This window comes from Carassius auratus, chromosome 14, assembly GCF_003368295.1.
Source record: "Carassius auratus strain Wakin chromosome 14, ASM336829v1, whole genome shotgun sequence".
Taxonomy (NCBI): Eukaryota; Metazoa; Chordata; class Actinopteri; order Cypriniformes; family Cyprinidae; genus Carassius; species Carassius auratus.
In genome coordinates, this window is record NC_039256.1 from 14,478,144 (window position 1) to 14,500,410 (window position 22,267).

The 22,267-nt window shown below is 38.7% G+C and overlaps 1 protein-coding gene across 6 annotated transcripts; it reads left to right on the top strand.

The window, feature by feature from the left end:
* The first annotated feature begins 1,038 nt into the window (after positions 1 to 1,038).
* On the top strand, positions 1,039 to 21,962 carry LOC113113755 (centromere protein F). 6 transcript variants are annotated; one of them, XM_026280222.1, is made up of 17 exons: positions 1,039 to 1,254; positions 2,818 to 3,036; positions 4,513 to 4,709; positions 5,706 to 5,809; positions 6,076 to 6,122; positions 6,218 to 6,482; positions 8,280 to 8,461; positions 8,547 to 8,672; positions 8,895 to 9,023; positions 13,913 to 14,035; positions 15,480 to 15,615; positions 16,083 to 18,442; positions 19,062 to 19,249; positions 19,482 to 19,626; positions 20,208 to 21,072; positions 21,536 to 21,704; positions 21,788 to 21,962. In XM_026280222.1, the coding sequence occupies exons 2-16, from the start codon at positions 2,875 to 2,877 to the stop codon at positions 21,673 to 21,675; spliced, it is 5,169 nt and encodes a 1,722-aa protein (XP_026136007.1). In that variant the 5' UTR covers positions 1,039 to 1,254; positions 2,818 to 2,874; the 3' UTR covers positions 21,676 to 21,704; positions 21,788 to 21,962. The 6 variants fall into 6 exon arrangements, with proteins under 6 accessions (XP_026136007.1, XP_026136006.1, XP_026136005.1 ...); XM_026280221.1 differs by having other exon boundaries at positions 21,536 to 21,700; XM_026280220.1 differs by having other exon boundaries at positions 2,733 to 3,036; positions 21,536 to 21,962.
* The last annotated feature ends 305 nt before the right edge of the window (positions 21,963 to 22,267 follow it).

Sequence of the window (22,267 nt, forward strand, 5' to 3'; positions counted from 1 at the left end):
TACTTGAAACATAGATAATATTTTACATACCTTAAACATTTTTAAAATAATATAAAAAAATACCCATGTCTTCACGGAATTGTCAACTTGGAGCAAATATTTTTCAAACAAATTTTTTATACACAATATACATATAAAAAAAGAAAAAGAAATAATGTTGAAATATTGTAAGGGTGCAAAAAAATAATGTTTATTAGATTTTAAACAAAAATTTAGTTTATTTTGTGAAAATAGTACATAAACAGAGTTGACCCTTTAGTCACAAAATTGTAAAGTAACAAAATTCAGTTCTGTTCATTGTTACTCTACCTAACAGAATTTGACTTTAACAGAATTGACGATTTTCTTTATTTTGGGAGAAAAACTCCACTCGCTAGCATGATAAAAATACTTTTAAATAAAACAAAGTGTGATCAATGAACAAATCTGTTTTTCTTTTGATATTGTGGTAACAGATTTGACACTTTATAAAATAACTCTAGGTGTAAGAACTTTTTAGATTAAAATATTTTCTTATTGAGAACACAGACTTTTCAGAGCTTCAGATCTTAACACTGAGGGAATATGACATAATTTCCTGTATCTTACATAGTTGTGGGAGATAATTCCACTAATTTAAGGCAAAGTATGGGTAACAGAGTTGATGCAATATTTAGGGACACACCTTTTTATAATGTTGTGAAAGAAGCCTAGGTAAATGACTATTTAGGGCTTTTATAAATAAAATGAATGAAATATTACCAAAAGAAAAGTATAATAAAACATTTTGATTACACAATGGAAAAAAAATGCACTGACGAATTCGGAAAACAAGAAATGCTAATTTTCAGCTATTTAAGAGACGTTTTGCAAAAAATATTATATTTTTATGGACTTTAACATCTTGTAAATCATAATGCGTTATAAACTTCGACACCAAATGTACCCGCAATTATAGAATCACTGTTTTTAGTCACTCATATATATGTGTCTATGTTCTTGTCACTGACCTGCAGGTGACACTGCGCTTCAAGGCCCCGCCTCTTTATGAGCGTCACGGACCCCCGCGCACGCCTTTCGTCAAATCAAGCTCGTTGGTTCCGAGGGGCACGAGATACAGTGACCGCGTGCGCTAAGTTTTGACTTTTAAAAATAACGACAATCTGTAAACGATCAGGCGCTACAGGTCGGATCTACTTTATTAACAGCCACGTAAACGGATTTCAAGACGTCAGGAACGCTGTGTTTTAAAAGATCAACATATCAGAAGTCCCGGTAAGTGATGCCACATTGTTTGATTTAGCTGTAAGTTAGCATTTCGTTTTATCAGACAGTATTTTTCTTTGCGTTTGTCTTTTTAAATAAATAAGCAACTGTATTGCACTGCTGAAAGTCTTCAGCTTCTAGTTTGCTCAAAACCCGTCAGCAAATCCACAAATGTTACTATGGCGTAGGTTTAGTTCATGAATATTAATTAGAGTCTTTTTCGCTGTTTTCATTCAAGAAGCTTAATTGATATTCATGAGCGATGTCTTCGCCATAGTAGGGTTCATAAATTCGCTGAGGTTTAATTTCGTAAATATACAGTGGATGCTGTAAACGTAAGGCAAGCCTGTTGTTGAACGTGTATAATCATCTCGGTAGTGAACACGGTTATTAACCCAGTCTAGCGTCAGCTGTGTTTGAAAGCACCATCTTTGATGCTTTGTAATGGAAATGAAGGCGCATGGAGAGATCTGACCAGGATGTTCACAGTTCACAGACTCATGGGCCGGATTTTCCTCATTCCTCGCTTTTGGCAATTCAGTTCTGACTGAGAAGAGAAACCAAACACAAGAGACTGCGGGTTATTGTAAATAGACACTTTCACTATGTGTGTGTGTGTGTGTGTGTGTGTGTGTGCGAGCGCGCGCGCGCCTTTGGGACTGCCCAGACCTTTGCTTTAGTGAAATTATGTAAGTTCCCTTCAAATAATGGTTCACCCAACAGTGAAAATGTCTTTATTTACCTCTTTTGTTGAACAAACATAGACTAATGCTTGTAGGTTGTGTGTGTGTTTATGAAATATATTCAGTTATAATGAAAGCAAATTGGACCTGTCAAGCTGTAAAATTACCCCCCCCCCAAAAAAAACAAACAAAAACAAATAAATAAATAAAACCACCAAGTATGATTAAATTGGTGCATAATCCAAATCTTCTGACACCTTATGAAAATACTGTTCACAAAACAAACCGAAATAACTGATCATGCACAAAAAAAATAATATATATATATATATCTTGACGTCTTTTGCTTCTGTGAATTAATTGTTTAACTGAGTCCAATAATTTCATTGAATTTATTGATCTGTGACACAAAAGGCGTTCTGAATGATTCATTCATGAATCGGACTAATCTGGTTTTTAGTTTAACTGGCAGTCCTTGTCCTTTGTAATTCGATGGATAAAAACAACCAGTACAATTGTTAGTATTTCTTTTGTGTTACTAAGAAAATAACTTGCCATACAGGTTTGGATGAGGAAACTATCACAGAATCTTCTGTTTTTAGTTGAACTTGAGGTGTTTTGTCAGCAAAACTCCCTTAAGAGTGTTTCCATGAAACCCTCTAACATACACACACACACACACCCTCACCATCGCTGCAATTTTGCTTTACATAAAAATGTGGACACAAGGATTAATTGTCCTTTTTGTCATTAGTGAATGTTAAAAGTATGTGAACTGATATTTCTGGTCTGAAACATGTACAGACAGCTGAGAGCGTCTCCCCTGAGGCAGCACACCAGATCCTCGTGAACAACATTTGAAGATCTGTCTATATCTCTTCTGTCTCAGCACTGGAAGATGAGCAGCTGAGCTTTCTGAAGCATCAGTCTGTAAGCACCTGCGGCGATGAGCTGGGCCGGAGACGACTGGACCGTGGGTCTGACGGGTCACGTCCTACAGAAGGTTCAGCAGCTTCAGGCTCTGAATGAGAAACTGAACAAGGAGAAGCAGCAGAGGCAACTGCAGCTGGACAACTCAGAAGCAGCTCTGCACAAACAGAAGCAGAGGGTGAGTCATGGCGGTTTAACTGAGCCATATGTACATGAGCATTTTAACCTTGTAAAGCTATATATGTATATGTCAGGCTTTACAATATATATAAAGATATATCTGAAAAACTTTTTTTAATGGATCAGTTTATTCAGCCTTCTTTTTGTGCATGTTATTTGAAATAATTTATATAATTTATACTGAGAATATTGAGCTTGAAAAATAAAAAACAAATTTTGCCCAAGCTGAGCAGAAATATGCAATTAATTTCAGTTGCTGGTATTTATGTCCAGAAAGAAAGATGAAATGCTAATGTAAATCAATTATATATTTATAAGTCACTCAGTTTCTCCAGTACTGAGATGATATTTAAATTCTTAGTTGCATGATTAAAGTTCTGTAGTTTTTTCGTTTAACACTTTTTATTGATGCTATTCGATCAGAGAGATGCAACAGTAGTTTAACACAGATCAACATTAAATGAAAATAGTAAAAAACTTCCTTACTCTCTGAGTCATACACAAAATAGCCTACAAATTTGAATGCTAGCACCAAAAACCATACATATAAGAATTTTTTTTTTTAAATAAAAATGAATATATACATAAAATGCACTAGTTAGAACAATTCTGATGAAGTAAAAAAGGGAGAAACGACTTAAGTACGATCTAAGTACATTAAAATTTCAACAGTATGTTTTTTTTTTCTTTGAGCTTTTTATTTATTAATAAATCAGGGCCAAGAAACCGTAAAGGCCATGGATGGAGAAAGAGGGCACATGGTTCAATATCTAAAATAAAACATCCAGAATTTGACTTTTTTTTTTTTTAAATGTATGCACAGTAAGAGGTCAGTGCTAGGCAAAGTCAAAAAGTAAGATAAAGAGTAGCTGGAGCTTGTTGACCAAGATCACTAGATGGATCAAAACCAGGGTTGTTTTTACACAACTTGGCCTTTGCCCAATACACCATGCAACAAAATAAACTCAAAAATAGAACAAATAAACTTTCCTCAAATTCTTAATGGATCATCAATTTAAACATGATTTTTCTATTAAAAAAAAAAGTATGAATAATTAAGTAAAGTTGTATCAGTCCAGTGTTCATTTTGAAATATTACTCAATCTAAAATGTGTTCTTGTTTACTTTATAAAAATGAACATGAACCACGATGTGAGGGTGCATGTTTTTACAATCATATTTAAATGCCTTTTGCTTGTTAAAAACAAATGAACCATTGATCAAACAACAAAAGGACATTTGATAGATTGTGTGCAACATTTCTGAGCAGAGTTATGATATTAATAATTTTGAGGCTTTAGCCACTGATGTAAGAAAAATGATCCAGAAGACTTTTCTTAACATTATCAGAGGCACTCTAGCAATGCAGAAAAGCTGCCTGTAAGGACACCAAATGGAAAGTTGGCTGAGAGTTCCAGCGCAGCTGTAGCACAAACAATGCGGGATGTGTTATGTAGGATCTTCTCTCTGTTAGTATGAGGAGGCGCGTGTGGAGCTGGCCGCGGTTCAGAGGGAGCTGGGAGGAGTGCGTGAAGCAGTGCAGGTGGAGGTGCGGGCCAGAGAGCGACTATCTCATGACCTGCAGGTGAAAACCGGTCAGGTGCACTCGCTGGAGGGACAACTCGAGTCTGCCAGAAAACAGACTCAAAACCTCACACAGGAGATCAAACGGTGAGATGCGCACACACAAATCATCCTGTCTGTTTACACACCAAACTGAACCAAATCATATGACAATGATTAGCAGTTGAAATGTCATTTTATTCTTACATTGATCCTTGCATCACTACTGTATTTATTTATCGATGTAAAAAATATTAAGGAATGTTCCAAATTAGGGTTATGCAAACATTTTTTAACTAACCTTTTATAACCCCATTTCAAAGTAAAATATAACTCCGCTAAATGGTGTTGCATAGCCAAAGGTGTTTGGTTTGCCTCATCACCCACTCTCATTAAAAATGAATGACCATTGGTTGCTTTGTTGCTGCATATCACTGTCAATATGAACGCCCATTAAAGAAATGCTTCACCAAAAAATTGAATTTTACATTTATATGAAGTATCCCTTTAAAGTGGAAATTTCATGTATTTTTATTAAGTTTCTAGTTATGTCTGTTTTCTAAAGTGATAACATTTAAATACATTTGTTATTTAAGTGAGTAAATGATGAGAGAATTCTCTTTTTTGGGTGAACTATTCCTTTAAAACCTTGACTAAAACAAAATAGTTTTCTTTAATTACAATGAGGCTGAGAATAAAAAATGTGACAAACTCGAAACATTCCAAAATATTTTTTTTTAATTAGAAATAATTAAACAAAAATGAGAAATGTTGTCTTAAGCTAAATTAAATAAAATGTTTAACTTTAAACTATTAAAAGTTAAATAATAAAATGAAATGCAAAAAAAAGATGGCAAAAGATGCTTAACTTAAAATGTGTTAAAATGAGAAATGTAAATAAAAATAAAAGCCAGTTCAAAATATTAATAAATAGGATAATGCTATACACATGTGATGGGTCAGGCCTAAGGTGCTGTAGGGATTTCTGTACTACTAGTAGCACCAAACTGAATTAAATTTGTTTTTGAGAGACCTTTTTGCCCCATTACTCTGTCTATATTTACCTATAACAAGCACCATCTCTTTCTCTTTCTCTGCTTGTAGGCTTGAGGCGGAGCTGGAAAAGCTACAGAAGGGAAATAGCTCTGGGGAATCGATGTTGTTTTCCACACCTTGCTGGAACATGAGCTCTCCCTGGGACAACAACGGTAGCACCCCTCACGCTCAGTGCATTTGTTTTTCACTTTTCTGTCTCAAGCTCTACTTCAAAGATTGCAAAAATGTATCCACTGATTAAGTAGGTTAAGGAGTGTTGAATTTTTCTGAAGGTCCCTAAGGACTGATTGCGTGGTACACAATGTGTGATGGCATGGTTTCTCTCTGAGTTTAACTTTGCTTTTCTACATGTGGGATGCATTTAGAAAGATCTATTCATCTTAATTTTTGTGCTCTTGTTTTAACCTACTTAACTCAGCAGGTGGTTTCAGAGCAGAGAGTGAAAGCAAAACACAGCATGCCAGAGTAAGTCACGTATACATTAAGAGCAACCTCTTAATAAGAAATGTTGTTTATGAGTTTACTTCCTGACTCATTTCACTGTTTTGTGTCTGTTGTAGCAACAGCTGCAGTTTGGAGATGTTCCCAAGCCCTCAGTGGGTGGGGCTTTCTCCCCGTTTCCACAGCAACCTCATAAATCCCCACCCCTTCGGCGTAACATCCGCCAATCAGAACCATCCACCCCCTCCTCTGTGTTTCCTTGGGAACGTGTGGATTTGTGGTCCACTCCCAAAGGACGACCAGCTTCCTCGGTTTCATCCAGTGATGTCATAATCAAGAACAGTGACTCGGGGATGGAGGAAGCCTTGAGGAATGAGATAGATGGTGAGCTTCTCCACACACTATTAGGGGTTTAGGAAGTTCTGCACCGAAACGCTGAATTTAAATCAGTTTTTCAGGCATCAAGGAGTAAAACAAAGCAAGGAATCTTTTTGCAACCAGCCCAGACAATGCTCTATATATTTCTTAAATACTCAACTACAGTTTGAGTAACATCTCTCTTCCATCCCACATTTGCTTGTAAATAATCATAATAATCATAAATGAAAGCAGTCCAAAGTCACTATTTACAATCTGTTGGCATGGCTGCCAATGAGATCAACCTCGTCAGTGGCATGAGCAGATTTGTGTTGTATTTGCATGTTTAAAGAGGTAGATTTTACAGCGGTCGGAGCTTCAGACTGTGCTGGAAATAAATTGGTTGCGTACCTACATTTGCCATAAGAATGTGTCTAAGGTTAAGGTAGTTTAAGGAAATAAAGTGCAGTTTTATTTATTTTGTGCAGTTCTTGTTTGCCCATTAAGCAAGAGAAAGTATCATGTTTATTCACTGAATGTCAGGTGGATTTACCTAATGAGTGAAGTAGTCCGGTTTCCAGTAATATCCTAGAACATCTACAGAATCTAATCCAAAAAGAACTATATGTTTTCTGTGGCATTTAAAAGCAGGGATCTATAATATAAGTATTGCAAAAAATTATTAAAAGCACATAAAATACTGTTCAGATGTTTGAGGGTAGTAAGATTTATCAATTTTATGTTTCCCAAGGATGTATTCTTTATTATTTGATTATTTGGGCTGCTTAACATTTAGATTTTTTTTTCTTTGATTAGAAATATAAAAAACAGCATTCATTACGGTTTACTGTTACTTTTGAATGAAATGCATCTTTGCTTAAAATAATTTATGTATAAAAACAAAATGCCTGAGCTAAACTTGTAAATCGTAGTATATAATATATATTCCTACCTTTTTCACTCTAAATCTGTTGTCAAGCATCAAAACACAATTGCATACAGTGAATAAGATTGATATTTCTTTAGTTATTTAGCTAATTCAATTCAATCAAAAAGTAAACCATCAACATTCAGCGTCGTTGTTCTTATCTTCCAATATTTAAGCAGATGAACTGATAAATAGCATAACTTAGGGTAAATTTTAATATTGGCAGATTTGTTGTATTGACCTTTGTTGCAGTGTAAAATTCATAATCTGAGAGGAGGGAATTGTACACAGTGACACATGCTGGTCTTATCTGTTGCCAGAATGGGACACATTTGTGAGGTGGTTTAGTGAGAGAGTGGGTGAGCAAGATAGATCAGTATACCCTGTGTGTGTGTGTGTGTGTGTGTGTGTGTGCGCGTGCGCCTGGGATGAATGCTCTCCATTGTTTTGTCTCTTTGTGTTGGTGAGTCATCAGGGTTGGTCATCTCCACAGACAGCTCTCTGCAGCTCTACAACACATGATCACTGATTCTTCCCAATAAACACTTCCCTTCCAATGGCCCCTGGATCCGGAATGTAAACTTTTCTGGAATGTAAATTCCTCAAGATGGGCTGTAATAAACTGTCGCTGTAGCAGGTGGTTCAGAAGGGTTTTAAAAGGGTCGTACCCAATCCATTCATTTCTTAAATATTCTAGGTTAGCCAGGATTTTCACTGAAAGTTATTGTTTACCTGAGTAAAGTTTAAAACAGGCTGTTTTTGCTACAATGTTTTTTATTTATTTAATATTTTACTGTTTTAATTCAAAATACATCAAACACTTATTTCAAAAGAGCCAAAAATATCATTCAGAATGATAACATATAAATAATTAAGTGACCGTCTGTCTCTCTCAGAGCTGCGTGTGCGGGTATCAGATCTACAGCATGAGGCACAGCTGGAGTCTGAGCGCTTAAGGGAAATGGAGTCTCGTCTGGCTCAGGCTAACAGAGAGATCAGCACCAAAGAACAGAGCCTGACACGCACGCAGGACCAGCTGACCCGTGCACAGACCCGCATCACACAAGAGACTGACCGGGTCAGTAATTAATCAAAATTTTTGTTCAAAATCACTGCCTGTACTGTGGATTAAATGTTTATAAAATGTCGCTGTGTGTCTGTAGGCCCAAGCTTCTGAGCAGAAAGTGAAGCACCTTCAGGAGGAACTGAAGTGTCAAAGGCAGAATGCTGAAAGCAGCCGCTGCAACGCAGAGCAGCGCAGGAAAGACATGGAGAGAGAACATCAGAGGGTGAGACGCTTCTGATTCATTGTTTCCTGCACTGCCCTGCTGCTAAATACACAGCCTCGTCACTCTTTTATTTTTAGCCTCAAGTTCTAAGGTCCTGTCTTGGAATTGATTTTGTTTCCTTAATAATAGCCCTTTTCACAATGTATGTTATTTCAGTACAGATGTACGGAAAAGTCCCAGAGTGACTGGAAATGGTTGTGATTTGTGATTTGTGTTGTGTAGGAGCTGTTGGAGCTGCAGAGAGAGAGACAGGCCCAGGAGAGACAACATCAGCAGGAGACCAACAGACTCAACCAGGAGATCCAGCAGGCCAGAACACTTCACAACACCCTGCAGGCTCAACATGACAAGGTACTAGGGCTGAAGAGTAACTAGATGTAGCGACCCTGCTGAATTGACTAGAATAGTCTAGGCGTTGCTCAGCCTTTATGTAAATAGTGTAGCTTTGTATTAAGTTTCATTTATTTAGAAGTAATGTTATTGTGATTACTTTGTGTTTTCCTTGGTAATAAAAAAAAAAATACATTCCACTTTAAAACAGGGGTCCCACACATATCTAGGCAAGCCTTGATCTAGTAGGAAACCCCTAAGAAACCAGAGCAAAATCCTTACAATTCGGATCCACCTTTTAAGAACTTGGTAGTGCTTTGGCAATCACCCTGTGAATACCTTTGTGACCGCTTAGCCACACACTAAAAACCATTTAAAGGGATAGTTCACCTGAAAATTACCTCTTGATTTACTCACCCTCAAGCCATCCTAGGTGTATATGACTTTTTCTTTCAGCTTTATAATGGCAGTGTATGGAGGTCAAAATTTTGAAGTCCTAAAAAGTATATTCATCCATCATAAAAAGTATTCATACAGCTCCATTAACCTTCTGAAGCAAAGTTTTGCACTTGTGTAAAAAAAAGTATCCACTTTTATAACTTAATAAAACTTAATAAACCGTAATCTCAAGCTTCTGCTAAATGTCGTTTTTCCTCGTTCATGAGATAACAGTGGATGTGGATGACATAGCAGTGTTTCCCATAGACTTAGTCAGCAAATATTATGCAAATTCATTATCTGCCAGCAGAAGGTGCTTTTAAAGTATCAGAATCAGAAAGAGCTTTATTGCAAAGTAAGCTTGCGCATACAGGGAATTTGTTTTAGTGACATAAGCTTCCTGTACACAGAGACCACAACAACAACACATACAAATAAATAAATATGTACACATATGCAAATATAAATAGTCAAATATTGAAAAATAAAATTCTATTAACAGCTATAGATGATAGAATGGAAGAGAATAGAGTGAGATGCAGGGATATGCTAGGATGGAGGTGGTAACAAATAAATATAAGGTTATTGCACATTTTATTTAACTGTTCATGAGGTAGATTGCCTGGGGGAAGAAGCTGTTCTTGTGCATTGCTGTTCTGGTGTTTGTGGCTCTGAAGTGCCGGCCAGATGACAAAAGTAAGTGCTCATGTTTATTCAACAGTATAGATTTTTTCCAAAAGGCTTTGACTTCGTTGAATAAACATGAGCACTGCACGGTTCAAAATTAAAACACGACGCAGTTGTTTTTATAATGCTGTTTTTCTAAAAGAAACCAACTCTCTTCAGAAAACGTTCAACGTCATTTTCATTTCATCTTGCATTTGAAGCCTAATAAAGTAGCAGAGCAGAGCGCTGCTTTGTGTACAGCCATTACCCAGAAAACCTCTATTTCTCCTGCTCTAAAAGCGCCTCCTGCTGCCAAAGAATTAAATTGCATATATATATATATATATATATGTTTTAGATGCAGCAAAATGTAAAAACATCTCAACTTTTCAGAATGCCGCAAGCGCACCGCGGGTCATGTGACAAGAACTAACCAATCAGCTTCATCCTTTCCCGTAACAACGTTGAAAGCTCAGCCAAGATGAACAGCTGATCATAGTTGTATATGGATTGCAATTTTGAAATAAATTTAGTAGCAGCGCTACTGCAAGCGATTTTTAGAGCTGCAAATCCATTTATCCTTTGCTGAAATTTCCGCGTCTTCATGGAGAGAGCAGGTCATTGTTGCTTAGCAAAGGCAAACGCCTCAGGAGTGCTTCTGCCCAAGCGCTTTGGAAAAGAGGAGAAAGATGCGCCTAGTGTTTTCCACGCGTTTTTAGGCGCGATATGTGAACGGCCCCTAAGGTGCTCGCTCACTCAGCACGCGCTGAAGGCTCGTTGCAAAATGTCTAATGCATTTAACAGACCAGAAATGGAGGATCCTCCAATAACCAACAGGTCTGGTGTTTGGGTGCACATTAATGTCACATACAGTATTGTTCAAAATAATAGCAGTACAATGTGACTAACCAGAATAATCAAGGTTTTTAGTATATTTTTTATTGCTACGTGGCAAACAAGTTACCAGTAGGTTCAGTAGATTCTCAGAAAACAAACAAGACCCAGCATTCATGATATGCACGCTCTTAAGGCTGTGCAATTGGGCAATTAGTTGAAAGGGGTGTGTTCAAAAAAATAGCAGTGTCTACCTTTGACTGTACAAACTCAAAACTATTTTGTACAAACATTTTTTTTTTTCTGGGATTTAGCAATCCTGTGAATCACTAAACTAATATTTAGTTGTATGACCACAGTTTTTTAAAACTGCTTGACATCTGTGTGGCATGGAGTCAACCAACTTGTGGCACCTCTCAGCTGTTATTCCACTCCATGATTCTTTAACAACATTCCACAATTCATTCACATTTCTTGGTTTTGCTTCAGAAACAGCATTTTTGATATCACCCCACAAGTTCTCAATTGGATTAAGGTCTGGAGATTGGGCTGGCCACTCCATAACATTAATTTTGTTGGTTTGGAACCAAGACTTTGCCCGTTTACTAGTGTGTTTTGGGTCATTGTCTTGTTGAAACGACCATTTCAAGGGCATGTCCTCTTCAGCATAGGGCAACATGACCTCTTCAAGTATTTTAACATCTGCAAACTGATCCATGATCCCTGGTATGCGATAAATAGGCCCAACACCATAGTAGGAGAAACATGCCCATATCATGATGCTTGCACCTCCATGCTTCACTGTCTTCACTGTGTACTGTGGCTTGAATTCAGAGTTTGGTGGTCGTCTCACAAACTGCCTGTGGCCCTTGGACCCAAAAAGAACAATTTTACTCTCATCAGTCCACAAAATGTTCCTCCATTTCTCTTTAGGCCAGTTGATGTGTTCTTTGGCAAATTGTAACCTCTTCTGCACATGCCTTTTTTTTAACAGAGGGACTTTGCGGGGGATTCTTGAAAATAGATTAGCTTCACACAGACGTCTTCTAACTGTCACAGTACTTACAGGTAACTCCAGACTGTCTTTGATCATCCTGGAGGTGATCATTGGCTGAGCCTTTGCCATTCTGGTTATTCTTCTATCCATTTTGATGGTTGTCTTCCGTTTTCTTCCACGTCTCTCTGGTTTTGCTCTCCATTTTAAGGCATTGGAGATCATTTTAGCTGAACAGCCTATCATTTTTTGCACCTCTTTATAGGTTTTCCCCTCTCTAATCAACTTTTTAATCAAAGTACGCTGTTCTTCTGAACAATGTCTTGAACGACCCATTTTCCTCAGCTTTCAAATGCATGTTCAACAAGTGTTGGCTTCATCCTTAAATAGGGGCCACCTGATTCACACCTGTTTCTTCACAAAATTGATGACCTCAGTGATTGAATGCTACACTGCTATTTTTTTGAACACACCCCTTTCAACTAATTCAACTAATTGCCCAATTGCACAGCCTTAAGAGCGTGCATATCATGAATGCTGGGTCTCATTTGTTTTCTGAGAATCTACTGAACCTACTGGTAACTTGTTTGCCACGTAGCAATAAAAAAATATACGAAAAACCTTGATTATTCTGGTTAGTCACATTGTACTGCTATTATTTTGAACAATACTTTACCGCGTGTGCATACCCTAGTGTACGCAGTATAATTTGGCCTCTAGAAACCACATAGCGCTGCTCTAGTAACCAATTAGAACACACAGGATAATGTAATGATGAGTGTTTAGACAAACACCACTCGTTTCTCCTATTTCCTTAAATAGCTTTGGTTCAGTCAGTTAATTTTTGTTTGTAATTTGTAGAAACTAGACATTTTCTACTCTGTATTAAACTGTAGCTTCTTTCCTTTTCCTCTGTCTCTCTTTATTCTCTCTGGCTCTTGTTCTTTGTCTCATGAGAGCTCCAGTATGGGTGTCCTCTGGTCTATGCACTAATGTCACCCCTCTCTCTCTCTCTCTCTCTCTCTCTTTCTCTCTCTCTCTCTCTCTTTCTCTCTCTCTCTCTCTCTTTCTCTCTCTCTCTCTCTCTCTCTCTCTCTCTCTCCCCCTCTCCCACTGCTTATGTTTTCTCACACAGTTCTATTCCTTTTTCTCTCTTTCTGTTTTTCCTCCTCAGAGGACACTAGAGCGAAGGTCAGTGTTGTAATCTCAGTGTGATGTATGTTTGAAACACACAGCATGGTTTTTCAGAAATGCTTATATTCTCCAGAGACATGAGTACAGGAAGAAGATATGGATATGACCCAGGGGTTTGGTGTGTGTGTGTGTGTGTGTGTGTGTATTTTTGTAGTAAAAATATCACTCTCTACCCATACAGTTCACCCATATTTCACCAAGATATAACAAACTCTTGTTTGAGCCCTGTTTTGCAGATAAGATACTGTGTGTTAAAATAAAAGACACGTGATGCAAGCATGTCTGTAAATACAGAGATCAGTAATTGTGTTTCTGTGCTGATGGGACACAAAACCAATACCATAACCTGAATTGAGTTCATAGAATGTGCTGTTTTGAAATTCTGATAGTTACAGATTGTATAACACTACTTATGGCCGTACTTGGATGTTTAACATAGAGAAATAAAAACAAAGTGAGCATAAACATCTCAGATGTGTGCTTTGCATGAATGTCTAATTTACATGAATGTGCCTTTGGACTCATAAATGTTGCATGGTTTGTACAACATCTGGTTGAACTACAAGACGTGAAGGGACATTTTGCATTTTACATTCCATAAATAAATCTCATCATTTGTTTAAAATGGTTTCCATAACATTGGTTTATGTGGCATCCTGCATGAAAATGAGTGACGCGTATCTAGTCTGCCACAAACACGGCATGGTGAAGATCCGTGCTCCCTTTTTTTTTTTTTTTTGGCACACACACTAATCCTTCTGCTGACGGTTTGTCTTTCTCTCAGGTGTGTTTGCAGAAGCAGAGTTTGGAGAGAGATCTAGAGGATGTGAGAGGAAAATTGAAGAACACTGAGTCTGACCTGAAAGAGAGTCAGAAGAGAGAGTCACAGACTGAAGCCAAACTCACGGTACGACAACATATCACGCTCATCAGAGTCAACACAAGTTTACTACTATTCAGAAGTTTGAATAGTTTTTAAACAGATGCAGTTCTTTTAAACCTGTTCAGTGAATCCTGAAAAATGTATCACTGTTTTCATCCCCACAACTGTTTAGAATGATTTCTGAAATTGTTTGCTAATTTTAAAGGTCAAGTAAATAAAATAAATAATTAAGAATTATGGGACAGAGATGCACTGACTTTTCACCAATCTGACACGCTATTTAATCAATCTGCCTCACCATTTTTTTCTTTCACATTCATCAAAATATAAGTGTTAGGTTATCTAAACGAGTGACAAGAAATGCTGTTCAGTAACAACAACACAAAGTCCAGTTAAAGTTTCCTGTCACAATGTCTGGTAGATAAGGCAGGGATGTTTTCAGTTATGACCGAATGAGAATTTTTTTTTTGCTGATTCCTCACCCTGTCAGAAAACAACATGATCAGAGAGAGATCCTGTCAAGAAAAGAGAGACAAACTAAGACTAGACAGCATGTTTAAATTGCGTAATTTTGACTTACATTAGTAGTGATATAAAGTTTTTATTATTACAATGATAAATGGCTTCTTTATTTAATCTTTGGGAATGTCCCCAAAAGTAACTTACAAAATTGAAAACGATTGTACGGATTAATATTTTTGTCGAAACCATGATGATTTTTTTTCAGTATTACTCTATGTACATTCAAAAGAACAACATTTATGTGACACAAAAATCTTTATAATAATGTAAAAAAAATTACTGTTGCTTTTGATTAATGTGTCCTTGCTGGATAAAAGTACTAATATATTAAAGAATTCTTACTGGCCACAGGCGTTTGAACAGTAGTGCATAGCTAGATCAGAAACACAAGTACGTACTGATCAGCGAGACCCAGTCAAAGAGAGAGAGACACACACACACACACACACACACACACACACACACACACACAGATGAATCTCCCAGTGCAACAATGCCGTTACTGACTCAGCTGAATGCAGTCTCAGATATAGCACCATTATCTCCTTATGACTTCTGTTTCACGCTGGGGCTTGGGTTTAAGCGCTTTATTTTTTAGACAGTATGCATACAATATGAGAGTCATGTATTATAATAACCAAAAGCTTTTGTGATGTTTAAAAGCAGTGTGATGTTACATGCAGATCAGGATTGCAGTTGGATAACGTCTTTGTCCACTTGAATGCTTTCATTATGTGTATCTAGGTGTGTGTCTTTTTCCAGCATGCCTCACCCTAAGGATTGTTGCTCTTCACCATTAAAATTCTGTCCGCTGTAGCAACACAATTGTATAATGCGGTTTTATGGCTCTTCAGATGTGATGTGTGTCGACTCTTTAATGATTAATCTCATCTGACCAGCCTGTTGTTCTTTGTTCTATATGCGCACTTCTCCTCTTCTCCTGTAGGAGGCGCTGAGGGATTGTGAGAGTCTCACTGTGTCTCTGGGGCAGATGAAGAAACAGGAGAAAGCTCTACAGGAAGAAGTAAAGCGATTGACCGAAGAGCTTGCCGAGGCCCTCAGGCTCATTAAAGAACTTCAGGGTGCGTAGGAAAGGAATCTGGTTCACACAGAGCACTGTGTTTGTGTGTATTGGCCCCGCCCTCTTATACACACCCCTTGTGTTTGCCTCCCTCTTCTGACCAAACCTTGACAGAGCACCTTCAAAAATCACTGTACATTATGAAAAGTCTGTAATGGGTTGTGTGAAGCTGATCAAAACAGTGGACACCCAGATCCTCCCAACCTTTATTATTTACATTTATGTTTTTTAAGACCATACATTTTAATGTGTCATTAGTTGAATACTTTATTACTGCTGTTCTGGGGTGTGATAATATTGAACTATTACTCTGACTTGAAGAAACAAATGCCAGAGCTTTTAATCTTATTAAATGATAAATTTATATGAGATAAAATGTATATAAAACTTACCAAATAACTGCCAATATCTAGAATATCATTTGCAATTTTTTATTTTTATTTAGTTGATTCCTCTTTTTCCCTGTAGCTCAACTGGCTGCTCCTCCTCCAGCTGTGGCTGTTCCTCACTTCAGCTCTTCAGGAGACTGCTTCTCTCCCTCCGTTTCCCTTCATCGTGACCGCTCTCCTCCATACAGCAACTCCTCTCAGAGGAAGAAAGCCCCTAAAGCAGGGCAAACAAGAGAAGAGGAGCGAATGAAGTACCCCTCCGGCAGAGAGCCAGGAGAGGGCATCGACTCAGAGCACATTGGAAAATTTGAGTCTGAGGAATCACAGAAATTTAAAGGAAGAGGCGTCCGAACACATCCAATTGACTCTCTGAGATTGAGTGAGACCGATGTAGAGACCTCAGTGACGGAACAAGACACGGGTATTGAAGATGTGGACACCGACTCGGAGTCAACCAGCGGCACAATGCCTAAAAGTGAATCGGCCATCTCTTGTAGCCCACAGATAGATGACACATCAGGCAAAACTGAAAAACGTGACTCTGCACCTATAAAAGATCTGAAGAAGGAGAACGCAGAACTTCGTGATGAACTTAGAGATGTGAAATATGAGCTTCAGAAGCGTCTTGAAGACCTCGAAACCCAGAGAAGAGCTGAGACCGAGGCTAGGACCAAACTGAAACAGTTGAGCCGGAAACACTCGACACAGACAGAGCAGCAACGTGCCAAAGCTCTTGAACTCAAAGACAGCGTGACAAAACTGGAAGCCCAGCTGGAGCAAGAGAAGAAAGAGAGCACAAAACTGAGAGAAACTCTTGATTCGCTAGAAAGAGAAGCGGAGAAGAAGCTAGAAGAGACTGAGAGAGACCAGGATGAAGGTACCCAGCTGAAGAACGACTTGGCTGAAATGGAGAAAAAGGAGACTTGCATAGAGGAAGAAATGACAAGAATGAAAAAGGACTTGCAAGACCTTCAGCTCAAGCTTGCACAGGAACGGGAGGAAAGAGAGAGGGAGAGAGAAGAGGAAAGGAAACGGATCAGAAAAGAGGAATTGGAAGGACTAAAGATTGCACAGCTTCAAGAAGAGCTTGACAGTCTTCGAAAATCTAGGAGTTTGGAAGAGAAGATCTCAAAAGACAATCTTCCCCTCACATATTTACAACTAGAACACCATCCAAACACCGATAATAATCCTACTGTTAAAGAAAACAAAGACTTTGTTCCTTCTCCTGACAGTCAAGAGTTTTCCTGTGATTCTGTGAACCTTCAGAACACAATGGTCTGCAAAGAAACCAGAACAGTAGAGCTGATTATGGATTTTGGAGCACAAACCCAACAAACCGATGACGAGACTTCTGCTGCAGAGATGGGCAGGACTCAAGCACTGAGCAAAGATGCCTCCGATTTGGACAGCACTACCGTTTTAGTTTTAGAGCTGGAGCGCATGAGGGCAGCACGAGACAGAGAGTCCGAGAAGGCAAAACTAGCTCAAGGAAAGCTGGAGGTCCTACAGAAGCAAGTGACCACTCAGACCAAGAACCTTACCCAAGCTTTTGAAAGCCAGAGCAAGCACATTGAGAACCTGCTGAAAGAGTTGCACGATAAAGACTTCGCCCTAAAGGAGCAGAGCACAGAATTGCAAAAATGTCAAGAGAAAATCGCTCTTCTTGAAGAAGAGGAAAAACACACTAGCATGACCATTGTCCCCAAAGAGGTCTCTACGCCTCCTGAACTGTCTACAGAGATCTCGAGAGAACTAAGCTGTGATTCAGTCTTCAGCAACACAAGCATAAGTGACCTTGAAATGTTTAGTGATGATACACAACCGGTTCTGAAGGAAAATGTCTCACGGCCTTCTGTACAACTTCCTGCTAGTCAAAACATTGACCAAACCAACACTAGTAAGATATCTGATAAGCTGCAAGCAACTGAAGCTTCCAAGCCACATGAACATTGTGGAAATTCTCCGAATTCTAGTGCTGATTCAGAAGCACCCAGACTTTCTGAGGTAACTGATGAAAACATGAGTTCTCTGTTGCAAAATGAACAGTTGGATGTTTTTAACTTCCAAAATCGCGTCCCAGAACCTTCCACGGGTGATATCAAAGAGCTAGAACGAGTACCAGAGGAATTACAGGATGCTCCGCTTGAGCTGAATGTGTTGAAGGCTCAGAATTCAGAGCTTGCTCTACAGGGAGATGTGATAAAGGAAGAGCTTCTGACTGTTAAACAAGAGAACGAGGAGTTGAAATTGAAACTGAAACACTTGGCTGAAGACACTTGTGCTAAACAAGATGGTGCCTTACTTTTAGTGGACACTGAAAATGAAGAATTGTCAAGCACGAAGGAAGGGTTACAAAGTGGCTCTCCACTAGGACAGGAGGAGTTGATTGTTCTTCATGCAGACTCCAAAGCAGAGGTTCAGTCTCTTCAGGAGCAGGTATGTTTTATTAAAATGGAAATGTTTTATTGGTGTGAATTGGAAATACACTCTAGCAGTTTTTCTAGATGCATCTTCAGTTTCATTTTTGTTACATTTTTGACCTCAATCTTGGAATTACAGGATTCTCTCTTGTATGCCAAAACATATCCAGTTATTTTGTTTAAACCCAGGCCCTTTTTTAATATTGATTGCAAGTTCACATTAAGATATAACCAATGGATAGAACCAAGCCCCACCCCTAATTTTTTCATTTTCAATAATCCGTTTCACTCTTGTGTACCAGACAATATGGAAGAAAGTTCCTAACCAGGGTGCAATGTGACAAAGCAGAAAGTGATAATCCCCTTCCATGTTAATCTGTGATCTTGTCCTAATCCGCTATGAGCACAAGACATTTTTTCCCCCCATAGTGAAATTATTCTAAATTGGCATGACTGTATATTAAACAAAATATGTTCTGTTGTGATTTTGATACTTCATGCATCATTTTCATGCAACACTTTGTGTTGATCCAAAGATTACTTAATTAGGAAAACCCCTTTATTTTCATGTATAGTACATGTGGGTCATGTTCATTTATTTTTATTTTTTAATTCATATTTGCTGTGTCCTCCAGATCCAGGCGTTACAAGAGCAAATCCAGCACCTCTCTGAGCAGAACAGGACACAAGCTGAAGAACTAGAACTCTGGAAGCTCTCAGAAGAAACTGTGGGCAACAGCTCGCCCTCCATCGTGCTAAAAGAGTTCGAGCTGTACCTCCCCTGCAGTCCAAGAAAGCTCCACACGCAGTCCCAAATAACAAGGTAACAAACATCCTTTGACTGTCATTTGTTGAAGATAAATATGCGATAAGCAACATAGTAATGTAAACAGCATTTGTTCATAATAGTTTTAAAGGCAGTGTGAGGTGCTTAATGTGAATTATGTGTATGTTGATCCTGAGATGAGGAAGGTAAACACAGGTTCAGGAAATGAGTGATGTTTATGTAAGACCCTCAATGCAAGACCCTTCAGTCTGTGCTCTGTCTGCTGTAGAACCATGATGCACCAGGGCACTGTCAAAGATGTGACAAATCGGTCCGGATTGGCCAACACTAATGACCAAATCAACTTAGGGAAGCATGTGTCACCTGAAACTCAAATGACACACAATGTGAGAGAATCTCAAGCCCCTGATAAGGTAAATAACACTTAGTCATGCATGTTATTATTTACATATGGAGAAACATTGAACTGTTGAAAGTATGGAACTGTACTTTTAAAAGAGAGTTTTCCACAAATAAAAATTGTGATCGTTCACTTTCCCTCATGTCACTACAAACCTGTATGTTCTTTATTTTAATTTTTATTATGGATTGCCTTTTTTATACAATGAGTGTGATTGGGGAAAGTGACGACAAAAGTGCATTAACATTTTTATTATGTAGACAATGACTGCATGAACGTTCTGCTGATCTCTTGTGAATATAGACTGAATAAATATATAGTCCAGGGCTGTATGATTAATCAAACTCAAACCATAAGTGCTCTCTGTGGTTTTCAGACAAACTTAATATATGATTGATGGTTTAACATTTGCTAATTAAGAAATTAAGCCATTAGTATTGATGTCACTATATTACGAAATGGAATGACCCCCCCCCCCCCCCCCCCCAACACACACTCATTGTGCAGCCCTAATATAGTCAAAAGCATTTTACATTTAGAAAATTACAGACCTTTCATTTCGTCTGCAATAAAATGCTATTTAAATGATCACAGACCTATTCATTTAATTGTTTTCAGGATCTTATGACTGGAAATGAGAATGTATTGACCAAAGAACATGCTCAACACACATGTGAAAGCAGCTCTGTTAACAACAAAAGTCCTCCTGTCTGTGTCTCCAGTATAATGAGTAGTAACACTAAAGACAAGCCATCACCTCCACAGACCAAACCAGCAGATTACAGTAATTCAGATTCTCCGACGGTTGCCTCACTGTCTCCCGAGAATCAGACCAAAGCAGCCAGTGCTAGTCCGAACAGCCAGGACGATGCCTTGATCAGTGTTTCCATCTCAACCAAATATCAGGCAATCAACCTCAATCCAATCCCAGAGTCCTGTGGGACTGCAGACTCCCAGAATTCTGGTGTGTTATGCTCTGAGCATAATGAGATCGAAACCATGGGAACTGTTGATTCGGATAAACACGGACATTGTCATGGAGAAACAACAGATAAACCGAACAAACCTGCGGAAAACCCAGTCAAGAATGAATCTGCTCCGTGTAAAATGGTAGAGGTCATCAAGGTCAGAATGGAGGTGAAGAGTGTATCCACTCAGACCGAGGAGAGCCAAGATCTGATTTTGGGGGACAAACAGCCACCCATCCACACCTGCACACAAACAGATGTAGAACAGCTGGAGATGGAGGAAGATAAAGGCGATAAACAGCCTGCAGACTCGCCACCCGTCTCTCCAACCCCACAGCCTCTTACGAACCAACTGCTGTTATCCAGCACGTTCCCCATGAGTAACCCAGCTCACCTCGCCGAACGCATCCGGCAAAACCGCAGCCGCATGTCTGCCGCTTACGACGAGACCGAATACGAACCGTATGGCCTGCCAGAGGTTGTCATGAAAGGTTAGATACTAGATTAAACCTAACCTAAAAAAAAAGCAAACCTGCTATAAATTGACTCACCTTCAGGCCATCCAAGATGAGTTAGTTTTGGTATTGCAATAGATTTGTAGAAATTTTGCATTAAATTTAACAGGAAACAACAGTTTGAAGTGAAGTACGCCTTTAATGTTGGACTTATTTCTTATAAACACAGCTTTTTACATCAAGACGTTGATAGACTAGAGTCATGTGGATAATTGTGATGTTTTTATCAGCTGTTTGGACGTGTATTCTGATGGCACCCATTCACTGCACATGATCCATTGCTGATCAAGTGATGTAATGTTAAATTTCTCAAATCAAATCTGTTCAGATGAAGAAACAAACTCCTCTACATCATGGATGGCCTGAGGGCGAGTCAATTTTCAGTTAATTTTCTTTTATGAAACAACTTTTCCTTTAACGGTGTTTTTTTCTCCTGAAGGCTTTGCTGACATTCCCAGCGGAGCGGCTTGTCCATACGTTCTGCGTAGGGGGCTTCTGGGAACTGATGCAGTGCCCCTCCCACGCAGAGAAGCCGCACCCCAGGAAGATGATGATGATGATGATGACATCGAGCCGTAGTACTCGTACACACCTGATACCTCTCGTAGGTATTTACTCTGAATGCTTAGCAACATGTGTTTGGAACGCATCATAATTTTCACTAGTTACTCTAATATCACTCACATTTCAGAGCAGCAGCATCTGTGCATGTTCTCAGGTCTCCATGCTGAAGGAATATCATAATGTACACATCAACAGTGTCTTCTGTTCGCCATGACAGTCGACAGGATCTGAGCGCTGCCTGTAGCATTTGATGTAGAAGTTTTGTGATCTCTTTTTTTTTTCCTGATCATTCACGTTAGCTGATAGATAATGCCTTATTGTGCATATTGATGTTGTATAGTTTTGAGTGTTGGAGCAGTTTATAAATTAGTTCTGAAATACCAATGTAGTACATTTTTGTTTGCAAAGAGGAGTCGTTAGCCCGTTTTATGACACTTGAATATTCACTTTGTGAATAGCCTTATTTATTGACAGACCCGCCTTGAAGACTTGCCTTTGTGCACTACTGTAAGAGAGAGAGAGAGTGTGTGTGTGTGTGTGTGTGTGGTATGACTCAGATCAACCTGAGCCTGTTTCCGATCCTTGTATGGCGATTCACTGTCAGGCT